At 40.1% G+C, this 26,446-nt stretch overlaps 3 protein-coding genes across 3 annotated transcripts; 1 reads left to right on the top strand and 2 right to left on the bottom strand.

The window, feature by feature from the left end:
* Nucleotides 1–2,574: 2,574 nt before the first annotated feature.
* On the bottom strand, nucleotides 2,575–8,441 carry faf2 (Fas associated factor family member 2). Its single transcript, XM_026189410.1, has 11 exons — nucleotides 8,314–8,441; nucleotides 7,406–7,474; nucleotides 7,173–7,307; nucleotides 6,820–6,896; nucleotides 6,589–6,727; nucleotides 6,400–6,485; nucleotides 6,078–6,169; nucleotides 5,421–5,598; nucleotides 3,505–3,676; nucleotides 3,275–3,418; nucleotides 2,575–3,012 (listed from the first exon to the last, which is right to left on the bottom strand). The coding sequence occupies exons 1-11, from the start codon at nucleotides 8,374–8,376 to the stop codon at nucleotides 2,830–2,832; spliced, it is 1,338 nt and encodes a 445-aa protein (XP_026045195.1). The 5' UTR covers nucleotides 8,377–8,441; the 3' UTR covers nucleotides 2,575–2,829.
* Nucleotides 8,442–9,572: 1,131 nt separating this feature from the next.
* pin4 (protein (peptidylprolyl cis/trans isomerase) NIMA-interacting, 4 (parvulin)) lies at nucleotides 9,573–12,044 on the bottom strand. Its single transcript, XM_026189394.1, has 4 exons — nucleotides 11,861–12,044; nucleotides 11,620–11,687; nucleotides 10,466–10,585; nucleotides 9,573–10,111 (listed from the first exon to the last, which is right to left on the bottom strand). Exons 1-4 carry the CDS (start codon nucleotides 11,895–11,897, stop codon nucleotides 9,953–9,955), a joined length of 384 nt encoding a protein of 127 aa, XP_026045179.1. The 5' UTR covers nucleotides 11,898–12,044; the 3' UTR covers nucleotides 9,573–9,952.
* Nucleotides 12,045–12,446: 402 nt separating this feature from the next.
* nek12 (NIMA-related kinase 12) lies at nucleotides 12,447–16,300 on the top strand. The gene is made up of 2 exons (XM_026180004.1): nucleotides 12,447–13,643; nucleotides 15,685–16,300. The coding sequence occupies exons 1-2, from the start codon at nucleotides 12,545–12,547 to the stop codon at nucleotides 15,879–15,881; spliced, it is 1,296 nt and encodes a 431-aa protein (XP_026035789.1). The 5' UTR covers nucleotides 12,447–12,544; the 3' UTR covers nucleotides 15,882–16,300.
* The last annotated feature ends 10,146 nt before the right edge of the window (nucleotides 16,301–26,446 follow it).

The raw sequence follows: 26,446 nt of genomic DNA, 5'->3' as shown, positions 1-26,446 counted from the left end.
AAAAGAGGCAATGTACACTGCAACTCATTTACAAGTGTATTATTCAAACCTGTTTGACTTTTGTTCTTGTACTCAAACCATATGTTCAGACATAGCGGTTGTGATCCCATTTCTAAACGTGCCACAGTGCACACTATCCTACCTAATTCACTCCCAGATCTATTTCAGAGGTGTTTTGCATGACTTTAAAAAAAAAACAAGAAGAAGAAGGAAAAAAAGTAAAAACAAGTGTTATAGTGGAGGATCTCTCAAAATCTGGTCGGGACCTATTTAATGGTGCACAATATGCATGCTTGTCAACCAGATCCCAACTGATTTTTAGCTCTAGTTGGCTTCGGGTTCTGGGGGTTTGGATCTTAACGCTCAGCTGATAACTGCCATGCATTGTACTGCACACATTTGTAATAGAACTGAATGACTACAAGATTTTATTGCGCTAATTTCATTTTATAGAAAAGAAGAAGAGAAAAAAAAAGACTGGTCTTGAATCCAGAAATTCTTACATACATTGTGTTACTGTTCTTGCCCTGACGACTGAAAATTACATGCTCTGAAACTACTGTAGTTTATCAAAAGCCATAGTGAAAAGGTGCTAGATGTTCTGCTTTTAGGTATGAAAACTCACTTGCGTGAATGCAATAGTTTGTCATGGATCCCATGTATTCTTAAAGCATGTTATACCAATACCCCTAAACAATGTAAGTGAAAACCAATATAGTTTAAGGGATTTAAAAAAAAGAAAAAAGGAAAAAAAGAAAGTGTTGTCATACTTATTTCAGTGTAGTACTTTACCTGCCTATCAGGCTCTTGCTCTCAGTGTATCAATATCTTAAAAATATATTGTTCACATATAGATTACCTTAATTCATGTTAATGTTAGCACTGTTCTTTTTGGAGTAAATATTTAATTGACAATATCCAGTTACCCTATTAATTAAAAAGAACCTCCCATTAAGGCCTAGGTAATGAAGTAATTTTTAACGACAATTGAGAATAGAGTCTTGTAGTCTTTCTGTTAAGAGTTATTGAATAATCTCACAGCTTGTGTGGTGGAAAACTGTGTTCCAATAAGCAGCTAAAATTTATTTAGGATTTGTGATCGATTGCTCCGTAGACGCCATTTATTGTTTACCAATGATTTTTCTTTTTTTGCTGTGGTGGGATAGTGGTTTACTGTTCTTACTCTCCTTGGCCTCTAGGGGCCCTCGCCTGAACACCAGACTACCCACCCACCAACAGAGCCAGGGGCATGTGTTCTGTGTTAGGCAGATATTTTGCTTTGGTACTTGCACATTTACAGTTACCTCATTTTTTCCATGTTTGTATTGGGGCGGGTGGGAGGGGGAGAAAACAACTAATATATATTATATATAGGAAATGGTTCTTATTAATGTTATAATTTTTCATTCCATTGGAATCATATTGTTTGTAGCATTTAACATAACTAGTTAGTGTATTATATATATACATCTGTATACTGTTTGAAATTTTTAAGATTTGTACTTTTTTTAAATGAAAAGTTGCTAGTTATGCTTTACCAAGTAGTGCAATCATATTTTTTTTTAATTGTTGTGGCTGATTTGAGAGGGTTGTTCACTAATAAATGTATGATGTATACCAATATCACAACTGTCATCTGACTCGCTATTCAAGGTTGGGGGGATATATGGCTCATTGTACTTTAAATAACATCAGGTCATTCTAAAAAAAAAAGAAGAGAGAAATAAGATCTCATCACTGCATGCAAGTGTTGTTCATTCTCAATAAACCCACATTTTTAAAATGTTTTTAATTTATAGTTGGAAAATTACATCTTTACATGAGCCCATTTAGATGTTACAGGCGAACAGGCATCTATGAGTAACCACAGGCACACTATGAGCAGACTCGCACTATACTAGATAAAGCCACATGTAAAAGCTGTGGCTTCTTGTTAAATAATGTATCTTTGAACTTCATGAGCTTGCGGCAGTCTGCTTTACATAGTAACCAATCTGCATTTGGTCATTTCATGACACAAAGGAGTCAAACAAAACATATGGTAAATTTAGGGATTTTAAATAGCTAACTTATGTACAGGTCATGGCTCATTTATAACAGGGTTCCCATTTATCCTCAAAGTCCAAAACCACTAACCTGCTCCCTGAAGTAGGTACATTTGTTCTTCAAACCACATGGATTAACAATCACAGCGGTAACAAACCCAACTCAGACTGATTTTGTTGTGCTCATTAGTCAGTGTGAGGGGAAACAAACTCAAGGCGAAAGGATGTTGGATGGGGACAAGGATCAAACATCAAAACTTTGACCAAAAAAAAAGTTAGCTAAGGAAACACACCATCATAGAAATCTCCATTCTGCATCCTCAATGTAACTATTAACACATTCTGGTGGGTCAAATGCCCACAAAAGAACGACTGGGTTATGATTCTGGTGTTGCACAAAGCTATTGTGCTGTTTCAGAACATTTCATTAGATGATTAATCTGGTGCTGCAACAAATACTGGTGTGAAAGAACACGAATTAACCGGGGCAAGTACAAGTGATGGAAATCAAACTCTGTCCACACATAGATGAGTTCAAGGAAGGACTTCAAGAAATATTTATTTGATAAAATTCAAGACTTTCCAGGCTATTGGGAACCCTGTAAACACAACCAAACAAGGACTAGAGATGTAGGGTGGTTTAATTTTTTTTTTCCAGGTTAGGGTTTTATCTCAATGATCCCTTATGCATAATGGCCATTGAACAAAATATGAAAAAAGAAAAAAAGGATGGGTTGGTGTCAGAGGAAAATGTTTCCTCGCTGTAGAAGAGGTATGTTATCTATTAATCGTCCGTAAGGTCCTGAACAAAAAGCACCTCGGAGCGGCTGAGTCCTGCCTCTTTCAGCGTGGGTGGGTTGGGCTGCTCTTCAGTGGGAAGGCAGGGCAAGACTCGGCGAGGGAAGTTTGTAACTATCTGAAACTTCTCTGGAGTTTCTTTCAAAGAGAATAGGAAATCGTGTATTACCTGTGAAAGAAAAATAACAAAATGACGCTTTCATAATGAAACAAGAGAAGAAACTTTTTTCTAATAACATGAAATTATGTAAAAATTAATTTGTTGACTACTGAATCAAGACTGCAATTAGATGAGAAAAGCAAATAAGGAAGCTAAACCATGTGGCTACACAACATCATTTACTAGAAACCTGACACTTTGCCAAAACAATTATTAAAAGTAGATAAATTAAGCAAGGGCAAATGGGAGTGTAGAACCGAGTGATGCTCACCGTCAGAGACTGGCCAAACAGGAATCGCCTCTCTACTCGTGTATCGTTGGGCAGCTTGAACACTATTTTGACACTTTCAGGATCATCTGCAGGAGGCTCTGGAGGAAGACATTCCGACTTCCTCTCCTTCTCCTCTTCAAGTGTCTGGAAAAGTGACAACATTAATCAGAAACTCAGAATGCAAACATGAAAAAAATCTCTTATTTCCATCAATGCAAAACAGGACTCACTCGTCGTCTCCGCTCTTCAGCAAGAGCACTCTGTCGGACCTTCTCCTCCTCTTGCCTCTTCTGCTCCTGCTCCTCCCTTTTCTTTCGTTCCTTCTCCTGGTCGGCACGGAGCGAAGCCAGATAGGCCTCATCCTGCTGCTGCCTTAGCACTTGGGTCTGGTTCCTCTCCTCGCTGAAACAAAAAGGTGACGTCTTTATCCGACACAAAGTGAGGCATTAAGCAGTGAATGATATACTATTGTTTTGTGTATATCCGCAAATGCCGGCCATGTCGATATCTCTGACTACCACATCTACATCTACACATCATTGTCCATGCCATAATAAGCTGTGGTCATTAAATTAGCCTTGTGTCCTTGTCCTTGCACTTCAATTAAATTAAACAATATGGGCCTCCTACCAAAACAAACATGGGTGTTTTTCAGAAATTGGACTTTTCCATTTTCATTCATCTACTAACAAAACTGACCTTTGGAAATCCTTCTAAGGCAAAAATATGTGTACACTTCTCTGTATTAATATTATATTTTGGGGTTATATCACCTCCTACTGGTTGGGCATGCTCTGAACAACATCTAAGTTGTGTTTTTGGATTCTCATGTGCACACTTATTTGAGAAAGGGGAAACTGTTTTAAAAAAAATATTAGTGTATGTGTGGACTAGGTCTAAGGCAGAAGTACTTCACACACCAGTGGTCAAAGGAGCTTGCAAAGAAAAGCGTCTGGACTTCTTTAAGTTGCTTGAAGACGTTTCACCTCTCATCCGAGAAGCTTCTTCAGTTCTAAGGTCAAATGGTGGAGAGTCCCAGATATAAACCTAGTGGGAGCATCCCCCCAAAGAGGGACAAAAGGACCCCCTGATGATCCTCTAATCGCCTGAGCCAAGGTGTGAAATTGGGTGTGGGTCCCAATCAGCCATCAGCATCGAGGATGCCAATGTTCACATTTTGGACAGAGAGGACAGATGGTTTGAAAGAGGAGTGAAAGAAGTCATCTATGTCCACTGTGAGCAACCATCTTTGAACAGAGGCGGGGGTTTACGACTCCAACTGTCTGCCATCTATAATCCAGTTTTGAGTTCCCTCCCCAGACGCCTGAACGCCCACTCACATCCTGGGCCATCTGACCTCAGGAATTCGGTGGGGATAAGGTGGGGCCAGGTTTCACAATGAGCTCACCCGAAACCCTGGCTGATTGGGACCCACACCCAGTTTCACACCTTGGCTAAGGCGACTAGAGGATCATCAGGGGGTCCTTTTGTCCCTCTGCGGGGGGATGCTCCCACTAGGTTTAAATCTGGGACTCCCCACCATTTGACCTTAGAACTGAAGAAGCTTCTCGGATGATAGGTGAAACGTCTTCAAGCAACTTAAAGAAGTCCAGACGCTTTTCTTTGCAAGCTCCTTTGACTACGATGACCTGGATGACTGAGAACCTTCACAGACATTTCACACACAAGTGACTGACAGTTGGCAAACAACCAATCAGCACTCAAAAGGCGAGCCCACAGGGCTTCGATTAGCTTTTACGATGAGCTTAACTAGTTGCCTATTATCTTTTTTCACAAACATCACAATGGTCAGTTTTGCCTTCAGTAATCAGGGGAAAGAAAGTGATGAAATAATTTGTGATGGTCACACTTCAATCAAAACTATCACACAATTAAAGTTAAACATAAACAGAGAGCAGTTTTGCTCACGGGGTTAATGGACGACCATATGTCACAAGGCTGAATACAGCGGCTTAGGTTTGAGTTCAACCCAGAGCCCTTTACTCTCTCTCTCATTTCCTGTCTACTCTCCACTACTACACTGTCGAATGAAGGCAAAGACCCCAAAACATAATGGGGGTTTTTAAGTGTCGAGAAGATCTTTTAAAGTCATGCAAGTCAGTGTTAGTTAATCAATTTTCTGTACCGTTCAAGGCGCTCTGACATTAGATATGTTTGGTTAGCATCCATGATGAACGTCAGCTGGTTGATAAGGTCCTCTGGCTGAATGAGACCCTCGAGCCTGCCGACCACTGTCATCTTGCGATCCTTCAGCATTATCATGGCCAGGAATGGGTAGGTGTTCTCTCGCAACGCTTGGGACACTTAAAAAGAAATTACACTGTCAAATCTCCTGTAATAACAGTGACACTACATTTTAATTAAAAGTCAGTTCACACCAAGCACAAATGGACAAACGAATCCTACCTCATCGAACATGTGGCAGCTCACAGGCAAATCATTTCTATTCAAATTAGGCTTTAAACCCTTCACTGCCAGCTCAAAGCAATAAAAGGGATTTTGTTGCTTCTCCAAGCATCAAAAATGACATTACAGACTCAGCATGTGACCGTTTCTAGAAACAACATCTCCATTAATGATGATTAATAAAACTGCACATGGATGTTCAAACTGAGCGTTTTTTTATTACAACTAGACCGCCTCCACACAACAAAGATGGTGCTCTCTTTTCTTATCATTCTTTAAGTCAAAAACAAGGAGGGCACTTCCTCACTTCAACCTGTTTTATACTTTATTTCCCATTTATCACAGCAACTCAGTAATAAGCAACAAACATGCATACCTCTGTAGCCCTCAGGCTTGCTTGTTGAACATGCCCAAAAGAGCATTCGTGTGTTGAGGAAGGTAATGACCTCTTCAGTACATAATGTGGAGCTGGAATGTGACAAATCAGGACCATAAAAACATGTTTTTTATGTGTATATGCTTAGAACAAATAAATTGTTAATTAATTGTTAATAAAGAAAGGATGTGTCTTTACATCATGCAGCAAAAAGCAAGCAGATGTACCTGTACACCAGCAACTGTACAACACATGCATCAGACAGTATGGGACCTATAGTGGCTACAGGTGATGTGGGCATAAAAAAAAAAAAAAACTATACCGGCAAAACTCGTCAGTGTCTTGATGATCGTCTCCGTGAAGGTACACTAATAGGTAGCGGAGCTCCCTTTTGGCATCGTTCAGTGCCTACAAGTATCACAATAAGCAAAGGCGGTTTTATCTTTTAAGCTGTCTTAACATCACTTCAGAAACGAAAATATACTTTTATCATCCATATCCATGTTCTCACCTGGCTGTATGTTCCCTGGTAAAAGACAGGGTGTGCCTGCCCATACTTCTCCTCAAAACTATGAATGAAAGACACAACGTCTCCAACGGGGTCTGTCACACGACCACGAGGATCAGGCCTGATGAACCGCAGGGCGAGCCTTGGAACAAAAAACATTTTATATAATAGTTGCAATCAGGAATTTTGCTTTATGCAGCAACTGTGAGTTAAAAACCTAAAGGCTCTAATTACCTGAATATGTCCAGAAGTGTGTAATATGTAAATCTGAATGGTAGCATTATCAAATAGTAACTCCATCCTAGTAACCCCTGAAAAGAAACACCAGTGCAATCCATCACACCTTAAACATTGCCAAAATGAGAGATTCTCTATCTTTTTAACTATAAAACACAACTAAAAACTACAAAATCACTTAGACTGAACATTTGTTCAAAGACACTTAAAGGTTACACACGTAATATTACACACAGCATATAAGTAGCACTATTTCCAAGAGAAACAGGTGAAGTATGTGCCAGAGTTGAAAAGAATCTAGTATGCCATTTTTGTATAGTGAAACAATAGATACCAGTCTCCAGACCTACCCTGGGTTGTGGCCTTGACACGATGTAACTATATACTCTATGATCTGCTGTATTGACCTGAAGTGGTCTGGATGGTGGAGGGTTAAACACACTGGGAACTCCTTCCTGCTCGTTAAGCCTGTCTTGTACTGCAGCCTGAAATAAACAAATGTTTAAGCCAGTTGTTCTTATTTCAGCAGTCATATGTATATTAAGTCAATAGAAAATCATAAAAAAAAGCATGTCTCCTGTACCTCTATGTTCCAATTGTGTTGCTCTAATGTTCGACGACATTGGTCCATTGATTCCAAACCGGTTAAATCCTATTAAAAAAACAACAACAAACAAACAGAAAAAACCCCCGAAAGATTAAAAAGACCATAGGTGGACTATAAAAGAAGAAAATTGTCGTCTCTAAGCTTGGATTGTCTCTCACAAATTCTTCATTAAGAATGAGCAACAATGACACAATAATAGTCTGAATCGCCTATCTTATTTAGTGTCCTTTAACGGGGTTTGGGGAGGAATTTGACCTCGAAAACAAGATAAATCATCTAGAGAACAAAGCACGATGGTATGTAATGTTAATTCAAGTGGTTCCAACAGTTAGCTTACCAACGGCCAAAGAAAGCTAGAGCAGGCTACAAATGGAGATGGAGCAATATCGCATGTATTTGGTTTATTATCATATAATGACAGAGTGACTTCGCGTAGCTACAACTATTGTGTGGCTCAGAAACTTCAGTGGCAGCTGTGCTAATGTTAACTCAGCAAGTGTTATGTAGGGAGCGTCAATGAAAAGCTAGCCTCAGCCCAAGTTGACGTTGAGTCAAAAATGACATTAAACACCAGGTAATGGTGGAACGGACTGACCTAGCTGGAGTGTTTATACCCGCGTGAGAGCCGCGCGACAAATATATAAACGTTTAAAGTCTGCTAACTTGTTAGCCAGCCTAGCTAGTGTTCGCTAGCTTCGCTAACGTTAGCTCTGACTCAAGTTGACGGGTGAGGGCTGGGGGTAACGTTATCGAAGTTGACTGTGCAAAAAAGCGTTGTAACATGCGGACCACACTACGTTCACACCCTGTTACTATCGACGACAGAGCATCGCCACACGAGGTCTCAAACGGACACGAGTTGAGGCGGAATATCAGCTGTCTACCTGAAATTGGAGGAGTTTTTCAGTCTGCGCCTGGGATAATTCTGGCTCCTCTGGCGCCGCCATCTTACCTCGCCAATCATCTAGCAAGGCCTAACAACGTCAACTGTCTTTTCCTGATTCCAGCCGTGCAGGCGCGAGCTGCGCGGGCTGCTGCCGCCTAGCGGTTTGGATGTATTTGAGCACCTCATTATGGCACCCATGAAAGAAGTTTTTGTTTTCCATTGAAAGGAAAAGCAAAAAACCAATCAAAAGTACAAAAATGTTCATTTACTCAAGCTTTATTCCATTTATTTGTTTATAAAATACTAAAATTCACTGACTTCTTCATCAACATACACCACTGATGTGCAGTACAGTAATAACTTAGCCAATTCCATATGCACTAATGCACAATAACAAGTCAGATGGTCGCTCTTCTCCTTAGTCTGGAGGACGCCGGATCCATGTTTTCCAAAAGAAACTTGAAATTTCAATTAATCACACAACACCTTTCTGCTTTGCCATTTAAAATGTAATTTGGCACAATGAAGAATGTGCTGTCTCTGGATCATGTTCACATATGCTTCTTCTTTGAATGATTGAGCTTTAACCTTCATTTGTGCATGGCACAGGGAACTGTGTTCAGAGACAGTGATTTCTGAAAGTGTTCTTGAGGTCATGCAGTGATTTCCATCTAATGATCATGCTTGTTTATAATGTAGTGTCGATGCAGAGCTTAAAGATAATGGCTATCCCATACTGATTTTCAACCTTGTTCTTTGCACAAAGATTTTCCAGATTCTTTGATTTTTAAGACCTTATTATGCACGGCAGATGATAAAATATTCAAAGTCTTTACAATTTTTCTTTTCAAGTCTTTTGAAGATTGGTGAACATCTGCCCCCTATCCTTCTGAAAAACCCAAGAAAATTTACAGCCTGTTTTGAGCCAAGAAACGCCCTGGACTGTATATCATATATTTACAGTCTGTTCACTTGAGATTTAGCATGCAGTCCAATTCTTGATGATAAGGTGGGAGTCTACCAGACTGTCCATCCATATACACTACTGATGTGCAGTACAGTAATAACTCTGCTTCAAGGGTTCGTGTTTTAGCATGCATCTTTTATACATTTTTACACAATTCTGATGATTTATAATTCATGTGACGTTCTCTATAATTAAAATGTTCTCTATAATGAAACTCTTCTTCTGGATACACAATAATAGAAACTCCTACATTAACACTCAATCATCCAATATTCACACCCACTGAAGAATTTCCTTTTTTACTATGGTAATTTTATTTATGGAAGCGAAGAATTAAAAGACATCACGTTAAAGAAAAATAAATCCCCTTTTCTAAAAGATAATAAGGCATTAGATCTTTTTCAATAATGAGTCTAACTTCTAGCAGTCTTGTTATACCCTCTCAGTCATACCAGTAAACTTCTTTATTACATAAATGCATATCTTCTCCCTCAAGTTAAATTTTCAGTATGGCAAGCACATTTATCACAGACAAATCTGACAGAATTCTACATCAATGTTTTTTTATTCTCATGTGTTTTGAAAAATATAAGAAAATCATCAGAAGTTTAGGAATATAGCACATTGGGGAATTTACATGTCTTGATTTCAAGTGTTGAACTGGCCCGAGTTACTTTTTCCCCTCTATCATAATGATGTGGTACCCAAATTTTGTCTTGACAGGAGGGTCTGTGTAGACTGGTTTATCCATGGAGCTGACAGGGAGGGCGAATGCTGCATCCTGGAAAGGTCCGACCATCGATCCTCGCGTCATCCACCCTAGATCACCCTGTGACAAACAAACATAAAAGTCATGAAGAGATCACATGATATGCATCTGGGGAAATGCAAAAAGCAATCTGTAAACATTTCTATTAGTTTGGATTTCGTTTGCTCTAATATAATCCAAATGTCAATTATCAAATGGTTAAGAGAAAGGACTAAAATGGATAGAAAACTCTCAACAATGACCTCATCTAAGCCACGTACTGTGTAATATGATAACTAAGGAATCATATGACAAATTTTCCATGGCTACGTTACTTCTGACTGGGATGATTTCAGTTAAACATTATAAACAAACTGAGACTGTCAATAAAGGGAAACTAACACCGCACATCTGATTATGAGTGCAAGCGCTTACTCCTTGTCTGGCTTTGTCTTCACTATACTGTGTAGCTACTTCACTGAAACGAACTCCAGCCTTCAGTTTCTCCATTGCTTCCATGCATTTTCCATGTTTTTCACACAGGATATGCCGGACCTGCGGAAAAAAAACAAAAACAGATGATTCTGCTTGACTTGTGGGAGAGAAATGTTGTCCCACTCTTGTCTGATATATGATTCTAGCTGCCCGATAGCCCTGAGTCTTTTTTATTTTTCATTTCACAATGTGTTAAATGTTTTGCAGTTTGCAGTAGTATGCAGTTTAGCATTCTCTCACAAGCCTTTCCCTCGAAAACACATTGTCTAGATGGAAGCACACTTTGGTCTAAAAACCTGTATATACCTTTCAGCATTGATGGTGCCTTTCCAGATGTGCGAGCTCCCAAGGAGTGCACTGTTGTACCCCCAAGCCATCAGAGAAGCTAGTGTTAGAGACGAGTGATGATATAACAAGCTGGATGGTCGCTCTTTGTCTTTAGTTCAGCATCCATGTTTTCCAAAAATAAAAAAAATATTCATGTTTCTATTCGTCTCAACCCAGAACGGTTTTCCACTTTCCCTCGGTCCATTTTAAGCGAGCGAGGGAAGTTCTGGATCATGTTCACATGACTTCTTCTTTGCATGACAGAGCCAGTGATTTCCATGACAGAATCAAGCCTTTTTTTCAACGTTATGCCTCCTGAGGGCTCGAAGATCGCAGCCCTTGTGCACAGAGATTTCTCCACATCAAAAGATTCAGATTTTGATATTATTGGTACTAAATTTTGATGTTTAGTTAAGTTTATGAAGTGCTTTTTCACAGAATATTTCTTAACAGAAAACCTTTTTTTTTTTTTTAACAAAAACGTTTAACAACAGTCTCTCTGAATGTACCTAAATAAGGCGGGAATTATATACTGTGCAAAGGATAATTATTAAAAAGACAAGAAAAGGCAACAATTGTTCAGACATTTCTGTTAAAGCAGGAAGGTTTGGATTATTAAAATAGCATCGTACGGGACACTGCACGCGACATGGACTCGTTCATCTGTGCTCTCCTTTCAACTCCCCCAAAAGTCACATTTTTGTTGGGAAGGGAATGAAATCTGTCATTAATGTTGCAGTTAAGCTTTGTCTTCAATGTAACGTTACCTTGACAGCGGTCCCTCCTTTTGGGCCTTTTTCTTTCTTGTCGGTGTCTGCACTCCCTGAAGCAGCTCCTACATAGTGACAAGGTGGCAGATGAACACACCACAGCACCCGTTAAACCCATTAAAACTGCACTGTAGTAGTAACCGTTGTGATAAAGGCGCTTCTGGGATCACATGGAAAAGTTATTAGCTGACTTTAATTATAGAATACATATACAGTTAGTAAGTTATAGGACACTAACCTTTACCACCCTTTCCCCCTTTTCCCTTTGGTGGCATTTCAGGCTAACGTGCACTTATAACTCAACAATAATCAATGAGAAATAACAGTTACAGATCAAACACTTGCTATGTTGTGATTAGCATGCGCATAAACCTGCGCAGAGAACCCAAACTCTTCTTCTTCTTTCGCCACTCGTTGGTAGATCAAAGATTCTTGACACAATATACCGCCATCTACTGTATAGAACCATAAACGCGGTTCATTCATGTACAAGCTAATGAGATCTTTCTTCCTTTTCTTATGAGACAGTACCAATGACTGTTGTTTTTTTTTACAGTCATTCGACGGCACTCAGTGTTATCCCCTTTGCCAACATAAAGGCTCACGCATGCACAGCGAGCTTTAATATTTTGATTTATTAATAAATTCATATTGTCGAACCACAGTTTAAATAGTTTTAACATTAAAGGTTTTTTTTTAATGAAACAGGTGCTAAATAAAGAAAACAGTGTGTCCATTTAGAAACCACACTAATGCTTGGACTCGCATGTGTAACTCTCACACCCCGACGCCGCTGACTGGCCCCATACCCATTCTCACAGCGTCATGGGTCACTATGGAAACGTAATGAACACAAACGGCTCGTGACGTGCGGGCTGCAGTCTGGGTGTTTCCTCTGTGTTTTTGTTTCTATGACACAAATATGGAGAAGTACGAGAGGGTCTTGCGGTTGGGCAGCGGAGGAGCGGCAGACGTGTTTCTCATGAGGCACGTAGAGCGGAAGTGCCTGTACGCGGTGAAGAGGATAAAGGCGGAGACCACGAGGAGGGCAAAAACGCAGAGGGCCATTCTCCACGAAGCTGAAATTATCAAAAGGCTGGTGCATCCTCACGTTGTGAAATGCAGCGAGGCCTTTGTGAACTCCGACGATGGGTTCGTTTACATTGTGATGAGCTACTGCGATGGAGGGACTTTGGATGACAGAGTAAAGGAGAGGAAGCCAGGGGAGTTCTTCACAGAGCACACTGTGATGGGCTGGTTTGTCCAGGTCGCTATGGCTGTAAATTACATACACACAGCCAAAATACTTCACAGGGACATCAAACCCTCTAATGTGCTGCTGACAAAGCAAGGTGTGGTAAAGTTAGGGGATTTCGGCATATCCAGAATAATGACTAACACAGCCGATATGGCTTCCACATGTGTTGGGACACCCAGCTACCTAAGTCCTGAGCTTTGCCAGGACATCCCGTACAGCTGCAAGTCTGACATCTGGGCTCTTGGTTGTCTCCTGTATGAGCTCTGTGCTCTCAGGCCTGCTTTTGCAGCCACAAATCTCCTGAGTCTGTTCAATAAGATCACCAAAGGAGAATACCACCCGGTGCCTGACTTGTTCTCAGATAGTATTTCCTCATTAATCCAGAGCATGCTCAACCTCAATCCGGACAACAGGCCCAGTGCTGCTTGTATACTTAGCAGTGCCTATGTGCGAGATCACCTGCAATCTATCAAAGACACACAGACAGATTGCTCCACGCCTGTGGCTCACATTAATGTGGAATTTAGAAAAGAAGACATCAACACAACACTTCAACCCTGTTTCGCCAGTCAGTCCTACTCTTGGGAAGAGAAAGAACAAAGTATGGATGTCAGTTTCTCCTCTGCAGATGTAGAGGAGGAAGATGAACAGAACCAATCCCACTATCCTGAGGATTTTGATGATGATGGAAGTTTGTCTTCTCTGGAGGGACAAAGTAAACAATCTGGGTTGGCAATGAGGAGCAATTCTGCTGAGTCCATTGGTAATGCGTCCCTCCAATGTCCATAAGTATTCAGACATTGGGCATATGACATTTAAAAAAAACATTAAAACACCACAGTGGATTTTATATCCGGCAATCATGATGTGACTGACAGGCCAACTTTAGGTTTAAATCAGAGTTTAACAAAAAACATTAACTCTTTAGGAATTAGAAACATTTTTATAAACAGTCTTCCATTTTCAAAGGCTTGAAAGTAACTGGAAAATTCACCGATGAGTAATTTAATAGCCCAGTGAGGCTTTGTGTTATTCTATGACAAATAAATGACGTAAAAGATTCATAGGCTGTCATTAGGTTGAAAAAACCCAAAATATGTCTATAAACAAAAAATTGGGAATTGCCAGATCAGTTATGTAGTACTGTCCTAACAAGAATTAATGTACTGGCCAGCTCAGCATGAGAAAAAGCCTGAGAGACCACAAAGAAAACTAAAGTGGATGATCACACAGGTCTTTCTGAGGTTGAGAAAAACTACTTCACAACATTGAATGACGTTAAGAATACTCTTGAGAGGGCAGGTGTGTCACTGCCAAAATCTACAATTAAGAAATGGCTTTGTAAATGGAAACACTGCAGGTGTAAAACAAGCTGAAAACCTTTTACGCTAAAGGACAGGAATGCCAGATTAGAGTCTGTCAAAAAAAACCCCATCTAAACGAGTCTGCACAATTCTGTAAAAGGAATCTGTGGATCAATTACGGAGAAGGAGAGAAAAAGCTCATGATCCAAAGCATACCGCATCATCTGTCAAGCATGGCGGAGGCAGCGTTATGGCATTGACACATGTGGCCGCCGGTGGAATCGGGTCTCAGGGGTTTATTGATGCTGTGACTGCTAATGGAAGTAGCAGGATGAACTGCAGGTGTTCAAATCAAACCAAAGCAAAGTGCAAAAGCAACCCAAGAGTTCAGTCACCTGATTTCAACTCAGTAGAGCAGCTTTTCAGTTAATGAAGACAAAGCTGAATGCAGATAAACCCACTTATCACCTCAATGATGATATTCACAGGTTATGGACTTCATGTACTCATTGGCTGTATTAAAAGTAAACCTTATATTTAAAGTTAGTTTGGGCCTTTGGAAATGGTAATATTGTGGCTAAATTTCTTGATTTAAAGCTGAATCACTTCAGTCACATATTGTTAATTGTTCATTGAGCAACTTCTATCAAATCCTAAACTTTTTTTTGTTAGCTCTTATAGTGAACTGATTAGCCTAACGTAAGAACTATCTGGGGCTATGGTTATTGTCTGAACACTGTCAAAACACATTTGTAACATTTATGTAGAAGTGTGTGTGTTATCAAGCAAAATATTATTTCTTCAACTGTTTCAGCTTCTTAAATCTGAGAATTTCTGGTGGCACTTTAGGGATCAATAGTCAGTGTGTAGTTTCATGACAGCAGCATAGTAAAAGTGGAATAACCCAGAAATTACCAAACAATACAGTGATTATTGTTTAAGGCCAGAAAAATGTGAAATTCCATTTTTAGTTATTTAGTTATTATTACAGATCTTTTACAGCAGCAGCATCAAAGTGCAACATGTCTACCGTTATCTGTTCCAACTTAATAATGTCAGAGGTGGTACAGTGGTTAGCAGTGTGGCCATGCACCAAAAAGGTCTTTGTGACAGCTGGGATAAGAAAAATATGGATGGATGGATTAATAATGTAGACAGTTTGGGGGGAAATGAAAACACTACAATGTGTTCTGAGAAAGATGCTAGACTTTTTTCAGCTACTTACCAACATTGTGTTAAATAGCTGATTCCTCTGCTAAAAGGGATAGATGAACAGAATGATCAACTGATAAACTGAGGGAAAACCTGCTTTTCCAGTGGGACCTTCTGTTGATCTGTGATGTGTGAAAACGAAACAATCCACTACTGGTGATCAAAACAATGTGTGAAAGATGTTAACAGCTCTCCTATATCAGGTCTGTTGAGAATAAACCGACTTACAACGCCATTATTAAAACCAAACGTGTGTCATCCCTTGAATCTTGTTTTTTTTTTTTCCAGCGATCCCTGACACTTCAGAACAAGTTGACTATCCAGATGACTTTGAGGAAATTGAGGACAAGGACGATGATGAAGGAGACTGTGTGCACGCTGACGCTGCTCAGCAGCCACACGATGAAGCTCTGGTGGAAGAGTTTCAGCTCTGCGATGCTGGAGGTTTGACCATTACACTGAAAGTGCTGAAGGAGAAGGGGTAAAGAGACAATGCATTGTTAAAATAAAACAGTGTTAAATAACGGGACCTTTGACGCTGAACCTATTTTAAAAGTGCCTGGCTTGATAAAAGCTTTATACGCCTCAGTTTGAAAAGGACGTGAGGCCTCCTGTCAGCGGTCTTATAGCACATTTCCCCTCCATAAGAGACCCTTTTGGGATAAATAAGTTCCTTTTACTGCTGGATGATGTTCAAAACACTTGGTGGGGCTAAAGAGAACAAATAGTTGTGTTGTGGCTGCTCAGCTGTGTGATAAATTCTGAATGAATGTGATGCATTATGGCCACAGAAGTGAAGGTGAAGTTTTACAATTTTATACATTTTGTAGATGCAGTTTGATATTGTTTTCTTATGGAGGATGAAACACCAGCAATGACTTTTGAATGCTTTCCAAAAGCAGCAGTGGACATTTGGAAGTGGATGTTAAACGTTAATACACAACTTTCAATATCAGGCTTCTATCTGTTTGTGTATTTGTGTCTTTATCCTATTACTTTCAATGCTTTGTCTTTTGTGTTATTACATAATATATGTGAAATGACACGGCCTTTCTACCAGCTATTTCTTAACCTCTGCTTCATTATATGGCACGCATTTGTTCAGAGGAAGTATGTGGTGCACGATGCTGGTCATAAAGTTAACCATGATAACATATGAGCGCAGAAAATATTGCAGGAATTGCAAAGAGACATAATGGGTAAACTGCTTAGAAGTCAAAGGTCTGCAAATAACGCAAGACCTGCCAGGAAACATTATTATCATCACTCGGTGCGCGACTTTAAACTTGATTGCATTCAGGATTCAAAAGGCCCCACAGTGAATGTTAGAGCTCCTTATCTTTCTGTGTTCAACTCAATGAGCTCATTGTTTTTGCTAAAACTGACTATGCAGCAAACCAGTAACTGACATTAAAAATATTATGGTATTTTTTTTTTCCATCTCCGAATCCACGCAAACTCCTGTGACGCACGCCATTTACGTTATTTGAAGATTTTAAGGCGTCTTTTTCCTGTCAGTCACAATGCTTAAGCAATGATGTTTACATGCAAATGCTCTTCACTCATCTTACATGTCATTCGTAGCTTAGTCATACTGGCAGCGAAAAGAAAAACAAAGTGTGAGCCAAATATGGCAGCATGAAAAATTGGTGGCAAAAAGGGCAACGCAAGTGTGGTGTTTATATTTGCTGAAAAGCTAGGATCTACCTAAAGCATTTGCTCGCTGTGGGTAAAAGCTGTAATCTGGGACGGCACTGATTCAGCTTTCTGTTACTTTTTAATTTGAACGTTTTAATCAAACGTTCAAATTAAAAAGTAACAGAAAGCCCAGTGCTGACTGGCAGAGCGCACACATAGCAACACCCTCCTTCATTGTCTCAGCATTATACCGAGCAGGCACTACTGAACGCTGTGTTTCCTGTGATCGTGTCTGTTAAGAAAGAAAAAAAATAAAGTGAAACCGCATATCTAAGATTCGATATATAAAAAAAATCATAATAAGGAGCTTCATAATGCTCACACTTTATTTGACGCTTTCAAAGTCCATCACATCCCAAAGGTACTCAACTGGATTGACATCTGTTGCCCGTTAAGGCCACTTGAGTACACTGGACTCATTGTCACATTTAACAAACCAGTTTGTGACGATTTAAGCTTTGTGACATGGCAAATTATCTGCTGGACGCAGCTTTCAGGCGATGGGTACACTGTGGTCATACAGTAGCAGTAACAATACTCAAGTATGCTTCTTCTTCTTTCAGCTGCTCCCTTTAGAGGTTGCCGCAGTCGATTATCTGCCTCCATCTCATCCTAGCCTTAGCATTCTCTTCTGTCACACCAACCCTCTGCATGCCCTCCTTCACTAGATACATGGATTTTCTCAGTGTTTTTTTGCTCCTGCCTGGCAGCTCCGTATTCAACAACCTTTGTCAAAAATATCCACTATCCCTCCTTTGCACATGGCCAAATCATCTCAGTCTCAAATCTCTAACTTTGTCTCTAGTCTGCTCAACCGGACCTGTACCACTGGTGTACTCATCATTAAAATCTAAATACCTTCTACTCCGCAACCAAATTCCATTTTTTTGTTTGTGCAACAGTCTCCAGACCATACATAATAGCAGGTGTCACTACCATCTTGTAAACCTTCCCTTTCATACTTGCTGTCCCCTACAGTGGGGCAAAAAAGTATTTAGTCAGCCATCGATTGTGCAAGTTCCCCCACCTAAAATGATGACAGAGGTCAGTAATTTGCACCAGAGGTACACTTCAACTGTGAGAGACAGAATGTGAAAAAAAAATCCATGAATCCACATGGTAGGATTTGTAAAGAATTTATTCGTAAATCAGGGTGGAAAATAAGTATTTGGTCAATAACAAAAATACAACTCAATACTTTGTAACATAACCTTTGTTGGCAATAACAGAGGTCAAACGTCTACTATAGGTCTTTACCAGGTTTGCACACACAGTAGCTGGTATTTTGGCCCATTCCTCCATGCAGATCTTCTCGAGAGCAGTGATGTTTTGGGGCTGTCGCCGAGCAACACGGACTTTCAACTCCCGCCACAGATTTTCTATGGGGTTGAGGTCTGGAGACTGGCTAGGCCACTCCAGGACTTTCAAATGCTTCTTACGGAGTCACTCCTTTGTTGCCCGGGCGGTGTGTTTTGGATCATTGTCATGTTGGAAGACCCAGCCTCGTTTCATCTTCAAAGTTCTCACTGATGGAAGGAGGTTTTGGCTCAAAATCTCACGATACATGGCCCCATTCATTCTGTCCTTAACACGGATCAGTCGTCCTGTCCCCTTGGCAGAAAAACAGCCCCATAGCATGATGTTTCCACCCCCATGCTTCACAGTAGGTATGGTGTTCTTGGGATGCAACTCAGTATTCTTCTTCCTCCAAACACGACGAGTTGAGTTTATACCAAAAAGTTCTACTTTGGTTTCATCTGACCACATGACATTCTCCCAATCCTCTGCTGTATCATCCATGTGCTCTCTGGCAAACTTCAGACGGGCCTGGACATGCACTGGCTTCAGCAGCGGAACACGTCTGGCACTGCGGGATTTGATTCCCTGCCGTTGTAGTGTGTTACTGATGGTGACCTTTGTTACTTTGGTCCCAGCTCTCTGCAGGTCATTCACCAGGTCCCCCCGTGTGGTTCTGGGATCTTTGCTCACCGTTCTCATGATCATTTTGACCCCACGGGATGAGATCTTGCGTGGAGCCCCAGATCGAGGGAGATTATCAGTGGTCTTGTATGTCTTCCATTTTCTGATGATTGCTCCCACAGTTGATTTTTTCACACCAAGCTGCTTGCCTATTGTTGATTCACTCTTCCCAGTCTGGTGCAGGTCTACAATACTTTTCCTGGTGTCCTTCGAAAGCTCTTTGGTCTTGGCCATGGCGGAGTGTGGAGTCTGACTGTTTGAGGCTGTGGACAGGTGTCTTTTATACAGATGATGAGTTCAAACAGGTGCCATTCATACAGGTAACGAGTGGGGGACAGTAAAGCTTCTTACAGAAGACGTTACAGGTCTGTGAGAGCCAGAGATTTTCCTTGTTTGAGGTGACCAAATACTTATTTTCCACCCAAAAATTTACAAAAAAATACACATGGTAGGATTCTTTACAAATCCTACCATGTGGATTCATGGATTTTTTTTTTCACATTCTGTCTCTCACAGTTGAAGTGTACCTCTGGTGCAAATTACTGACCTCTGTCATCATTTTAAGTGGGGGAACTTGCACAATCGGTGGCTGACTAAATACTTTTTTGCCCCACTGTATATGACAAATCACCCCAAAGACTCGTTTCCACCCATTTAATCCCACCTGCATTCTCTTCTTTACCTCTCTTGTTCCTTTGAATAGTTGAACCCAGGTATTTGAACTCAAATCTTCAAGCTGTGAAGTTTGTTTAAATGATGCTCAGTTAGCCACCAGTGTGTGAATGCGAGAGTGAATGAATAGTGGCATTGTAAAGCGCTTTGGGTGCCTTGAAAAGCGCTGTATAAATCCAATCCATTATTATTATTATTATTAGCCGTAAGGGGCTCAAAGTGGGCCAAGAAAACATCTCCCACACCATTACACTACCACCACCAGCCTCAACCATTGATACAAGACAGGATGGATCCATGCTTTCATGTTGTTTACGCGTAATTTGGATCCTACCATCTGAAAGTTGGATTTTTCCAATGGTCTACTTTTCACCACTGGTGATTGTGGGTGAACTGTAACCTCGGTTTTCTTTTCTTAGCTAGAAGCAGTGGCACCCAGTCTTCTGTTTATGTAGTGCCCATCAAGGTGGGAAGCAGATGGGCTACAACAGAAGGCATGCAACTAAGTTGTCACTACAGAGTTGTGCAGAGGAAAATCTCGGCATAACTGTGCTGTAACGACTGGGTGTTTCATATCGGCTCAAAGTAGTCTGTAACTCCTTAATTGTTAAGGCGTTACCACCATGTTTATACATAGTCCCCTCTTCTGTAGGCTGAAAGAGTGGAATAATTCAAATTTTTAGACAATTGATTTCTCCACAGTCGGATTATTATAGTGTGTTTTTTTAAAACGATTTCTTCAACAATTAAGCTGGTTTGGTATTTGCATATGGAAGCAGTTGCGGTATCGACGCAAGTGAAACAGACTGTACGTGAGCTCCAAAATAATAGGAGTGGCCAAGTCAATCATTCGGTACTTTCTAAGGAAGTCTGAAGAAGACAGCAGGGACTGATGATCACATTTCCATGGTAAAGAAAGAAAAAAACACTTCTCACCATCCAGTGAAGTGAATCACAATCTCCAAAAGAATCATCATTTAAGAAATTAATATGGAAAGATTCAACACAAAAAAAAGCACAATCAGCTTAAAAAACAGGACAGGCAGATTTGTCACAGCCAGAAAAATCTTTAGACAGATAATGAGGTCAACCTCCTTTTGTTGCTGAAGGAAAAGAAATGTACTATTCTGCAGTAGCCAAGTCAATTATCTGATTCAAGCTGAGCAAATTACCTTTTTATTTGTTGAGGACAAAACTGAAGACAGAAAGACAGCTGACGACAACTGCAGTATAGGTCTGGTAAAACACTACAAAGCAGGATGTCCAAATGGGTTTCATACTTTAGAGTCGGTCATTGTCTAAGAAATAAACTATTAACTTCTGATTAAGTTAATTTGAGCCCTAAGCTAAGTGACGAATTCTTGACATTTCCTACCAGGAGGAGGAGGCATCAGGACAAACCCAGCACAAGCTGGAAATATTACAGTTGGGGTCAGAAGTTTAGATTGTCTTGTCATAGGCGTGAATGTAATGGGAATTTAGGGATTTTATTTTAGTAATTTCTTTGAACTGTTCTTTTTTCGGGTTGGAATGATTACACAGTGTATATATTTAGTGACCTTTAAAAAAGCACTGTGTGAACAACTTTGAATTTATTTTGGATTTCGCTCATGCCAGGGTTAAAAGTACAGATACACGCCTAAATACACAGTCAGCTGCCTTCATGAGTCAGACCCAGATAAGCAGCAGAAAATAGATATGGATAGAGCTCATGAAACCTTGAATGACTATTGCAATCTTTCGTGGATCAAACCATATATTGAACAGAAGAATTAGCTGAATTGTCATAGCAACCTGCAATTTGTGATTATTTCAGACAGGTTCAGTTTTGTTGCAAGTACAAATGAGGGACAAAAAACTGCCTTATTATGATGTTATTTTATCATAAGGGGACAAATCAACTGTCATGCCACAATAATTAATCAATTATAGCATTAGCATTCAACATGTACGTTTTTACATTGCATTTGTCACCTCTGTGTTTTTCCTCAAAGCAACAGTCATCAAAGCAAGTTTTAAAATTCAGGAATATCAAACACAATCTTAAAATGACCCTTTGGTGACCTATTATATAAACACGTCAACAGCTAATCCTTTTTTGATATCACGAAGACGCCCAGGCGCTCAGATCATACGGATCACACTGTCATCGATGGTGCTGGGCCTGCTGTAACAGAGCAGACAGGTAATGTAAAGCTAACTGCCACTAACTCATTTCACTAACCACTATCTCGTTACATTTTCAAGAAGATGGTAGAGAGTGAGTTTTCCCCGCCATCTTTCTGAAAGTGTAATGAGCTTTGAATGTGCCAAATTCAAGGTGGAATGTTGTCTCAACGGAAAGATTCACCTTTTATCAGCACACGATCTTTTCATGAGCTAACCAAGGTTTTCCGAGCTCGCAGTCAGCAGTCTCAAGTTCACCCACAGTAACTTCGCCATCGCAACATAAAGGTCCCGCTCTGAGATGACAGACACAAGTGAATTGTTCCATTAGTAAATACTGTACACACAAATGCAGCGTTGGCAATATTTTCCTTTCTGAAACTCCACACCACAAAAAAGGGGAGAACCAGGTAGACAGATCATGAATGAAGTCATGGGTCAGTGTTAAAAAACCTGCTACAAACCTTTTATTTTCCTCACACTACTGACACACAATTTGTTTATGAATTGGAACAATGAGTCTCGAAAGCCAACAATTTATGTATTTCATTTCATGGTTTTGAAAGACATCTCGAAACGCATCCTCACTCTAAATATACTGCTTTAACCTCCTAAGACCTGGACTCTTTCATGGCTTGCATTTTTAATTTCTCTTTGATATTTGGGCTGATTGGGACCTGATGAATGTAAAAGCAAAGAATTAACTGATTTCTTTTTTTTTTTTTTTTTTTACCTGATTTTTGTTTCTAAGAAAAATGAGAGCCACATATAAGGATATTCGTTTAAAACTTCGATAGGACAGTAGCAGTATAATGTCCTCATAAGTGGATAGTAGGCCCTTGTAGAGCAAAATTTACTATTTTGGTCTAAATAACCCAAAATGTGATGTGCACATATGTGGACGCCAGGTCCTAGGAGGTTAAAGAAGAAACTGCCTGGTGAATGATACAGTGAATATCATCTCAGGATCGACTGTTAGGATTAACGACATTAGAACACTTCTGAGAGGACAGCCATGAGTTTCATCAGATCTATGAGTGCCTAACTATCAATGCTTATATCCGCTTCCGTTAACAACATTCTGCGGAATTGGGAATTTTGATTGTAAACCAAGAGTGCCGATTTTAATTTGCCCTGCATAAAGATTCCCCTCCTGTGCAAAGAAAGAGCTCTTATGTTCCCCTCAGTGCTCCTCACACTGACACCTGCACAGTCATCTCAATGTTAATTCACTGATGGTGTTAAGACAAAGGCGCCTCATTAACTTCCATGATGAAAGGTGCAAAATGCTGCAGCAGCATCATCACACATCTTAGATGCAATGAGTCATATCAGGCTGCGGCAGTACAAAGATCTAAAAAGATATGACATGTAACTTTTGAAAGATGCTTATTTTGTAGATAAATGTTTTTTGGAAATTAGACGATGTGAATTCTTCAAACCGTGATTTCTTCTTTGATTATATCTTTTGTTATCTTTCTTTTCAACCACAACTGCTCTCAGATGAATTTGCCAGGACTTGTGCTGTCCAGTATCATATCATGCAATCATTCATGCATGTTTCATAAGCTATTAATATGTTTCACAACATGCATGTGAGTACACCATTTGCATGAGATTTTAACTGGTCTTTGTGGCCTCTGTCACAGTATATAGACTAAATTACCGAAGGAAGTGAAACTTGAAAAATGTCAGTCAATTTTCAGTTGACCTGAAAACATACAATGTAATGATGTAAATGATTAAATAGCTTTGAGTTACAACTTTAATAGTATATCACAGTCTGACCACATCTGTCTTAGTATCCATGTGATATGTGGAAGCAATAAAAACAGGAGCAAATTCTTAACAAAAGTGTCATTTTAAAGCACGGTTTGCTGAACAAAACCTAAAATTATCAAGGGAAACACTCACTTTATTTAAAAAGTATCCAAAGAGAGGACAGTTCATTTGACATTTCCACGTGCAACTATTAATATTACCATTGTTAACAAAGAAACAAAAGATCCTAGTCTATGAGTTAAACAAAATATTTAATGTTAAAGCTGAAAAAGCTGAAAAGCTGAAAAAGGGAATGAAAGGCCAGAACTCAGTTCCTACAATGTAGACTTGAGGTGTCTCCAAAACTAAGTAACTCCCCCATTAAAATGTCAAGTTTCAGCAGTGAAATGAACAATGTTACAACCTGGTTTCTTGCTATTTTAACCCCTCATAATGCCAGGATTTGATGAGTTGATTTCCTTTTTTTGTTTTTTGTTTTTTAAATAACTCTCCTATTGGGCTTTTTTTAGGGCTTAAAATTGGCGGTGTAGCTGCTTTGAATTTACTGATACAAGCAGCTGTATCTAATAGCTGTCTGAATGCAGAGTGTGTACAAATTCTTTTGACTGGTAGCGGATATAAACATAAAAGGGGCCAAACACTTCTAATCTCAGGTCATATCTTATTTTACTATTTTACTGCATCACCGCAACAGAGCGCTTCACTCTCCGACTGCTAGTTTACTTTTGGTTCCTAGTATATTTAAAAGTAGAATGGGAGGCAGAGCTTTCAGCTTTCAGGTCCCTTCTCTGCTCCCCATTTGAAATTCAGGCATAAGACACCCTCTTTAATTTTAAGATTAGGTTTAAAATTAGGTAGCGCTTTATAATAATGTTACACTATAACGCAATATTAAGGTCAGTTCAGTTCAGTTTTATTTGTCATATGCAAGTTAGCACAGTGTCAACATTGCAATGACATGTATTTGACGAGCAGAACACAAGTCACTCAGCAGCTGCCGCGGACTGGGCATCTGTGGATTCTGGAGAATCACAGAACGGCCGGGGGGTAATCTGGGAATCCACCCTACCTGAAAAAACATCCTACCCATTGTTTCTGCGCAGACTCGGCGCATGCGCACAACAACACTCTCCACGCATGCTTACCGGGCTGCGAGAGTGACACTCGGGTGTGAAATGTATGGTTTTCAGGGTTTTTATCGGTTTTTAGCGTTATTTTGTTATCTTTTTTTTGTTAACTCGGTTTTCCTGAGTCTTTTCACGTGTGTTATGAATATATCTTATTTTTTTCGGTACCGGTACTAGTTTTATTTTTGTTGTATTTATCCGCAACACCTTAAAGGCCGGTCCGTGAAAATATCGTCGGGCACAAACCGGTCCGTGGCGCAAAAAAGGTTGGGGACCGCTGCTCTAGGGGGCAGCACTGCACCTCTAAGTTGGATGCCAGCTGCATTGGCTGTGGCCCCCAGGCAAGGAGAAGAAGAAGTGGAGTAGGAAGCGAAGATGGTGGAAAGAAACGATGCAAAACGCGGCTGTGAAGAGTACAAGGTCAGGATGGTAGAGGTTGGCTGTGATGGTGACGAAGAAGAGAACACAGATGTACTAAACAAAGAGTGCAAATCCTGCAAGGAATGCCCAGTCTGTTGTTATCAGATTCTGAAATGATACAACCTCTTCACACATACTTAACATATTCTTGGCTGGGGATACAGGTACCTCCTTACTCTGCCTGTGACACAGGTAGCATGTGAGAGAAGTTTCTCTGTTCTCAAACACATAAAAAGTAGAATAAGAAGCACACAGTTGCAAGAACACCTGTAGGCCTTCATGCTTATGACTACAGAGAAAGACATCCTCATGTCCCTTGACAATGACTTGGTCATAGACAGAGTTGCAGAAAAAAGCGACCTGTTGAACAAATACTTATCCCCCAACATTGAGTAAGGTGAGTATTCAAGTTAACCTGCATACTAAAACCTCTTTACTTTGTGATTTATCATAACTCATACCGTACTATGTGTTGTGTGTTTCAGATAACTGTTTTGTATTGGTTCAGCCAGAGGGACTGCAGTATGTTGAGACCTCCATTTCTATATGAGTATTCAAGTTAATCTAGCATAATATTCTTTTAATACAACAACACTTTGGTGACAGTGGGAAGGAAAAACTCCCTTTTAACAGGAAGAAACCTCTGGCAGAACTAGGCTCATTGAGGGGCGGGGCCATCTGCCATGACAGGATAAAAGACATGCTGTGGAAAAGAGAGAAAAATATTAATAACAGGTATGATTCAATGCAGAGATGTCTATTACCACATAGTGAGTGAGAAAGGTGACTACAAAGGAAAAACTCAATGCATCATGGGAATCCCCGGCAGCCTATGTCTATTGCAGCATAACTAAGGGAGGATTCAGGGTCACCTGGTCCAACCCTAACTATATGCTTTAGCAAAAAGGAGGCTCTGCCTCCCATTCTACTTTTTAAATACTCTAGGAACAACAAGTAAGCCTGCAGAGCGAGAGCGAAGTGCTCTAATAGGGTGATATGGTACTACAAGGTTATTAAGATAAGATGGGGCCTGATTATTTAAGACCTTGTATGTGAGGAGCAGGATTTTGAATTAAATTCTGGATTTAACAGGAAGCCAATGAAGGGAAGCCAAAACAGGAGAAATCTGCTCTCTCTTTCTAGTCCCTGTCAGGACTCTGCAGCATTTTGGATTAGCTGAAGGCCTTTCAGGGAGTTTTTAGGAC

This window comes from Astatotilapia calliptera, chromosome 2 (assembly GCF_900246225.1).
Source record: "Astatotilapia calliptera chromosome 2, fAstCal1.2, whole genome shotgun sequence".
Taxonomy (NCBI): Eukaryota; Metazoa; Chordata; class Actinopteri; order Cichliformes; family Cichlidae; genus Astatotilapia; species Astatotilapia calliptera.
This window is presented reverse-complemented; position numbering and strand designations above follow the sequence as displayed.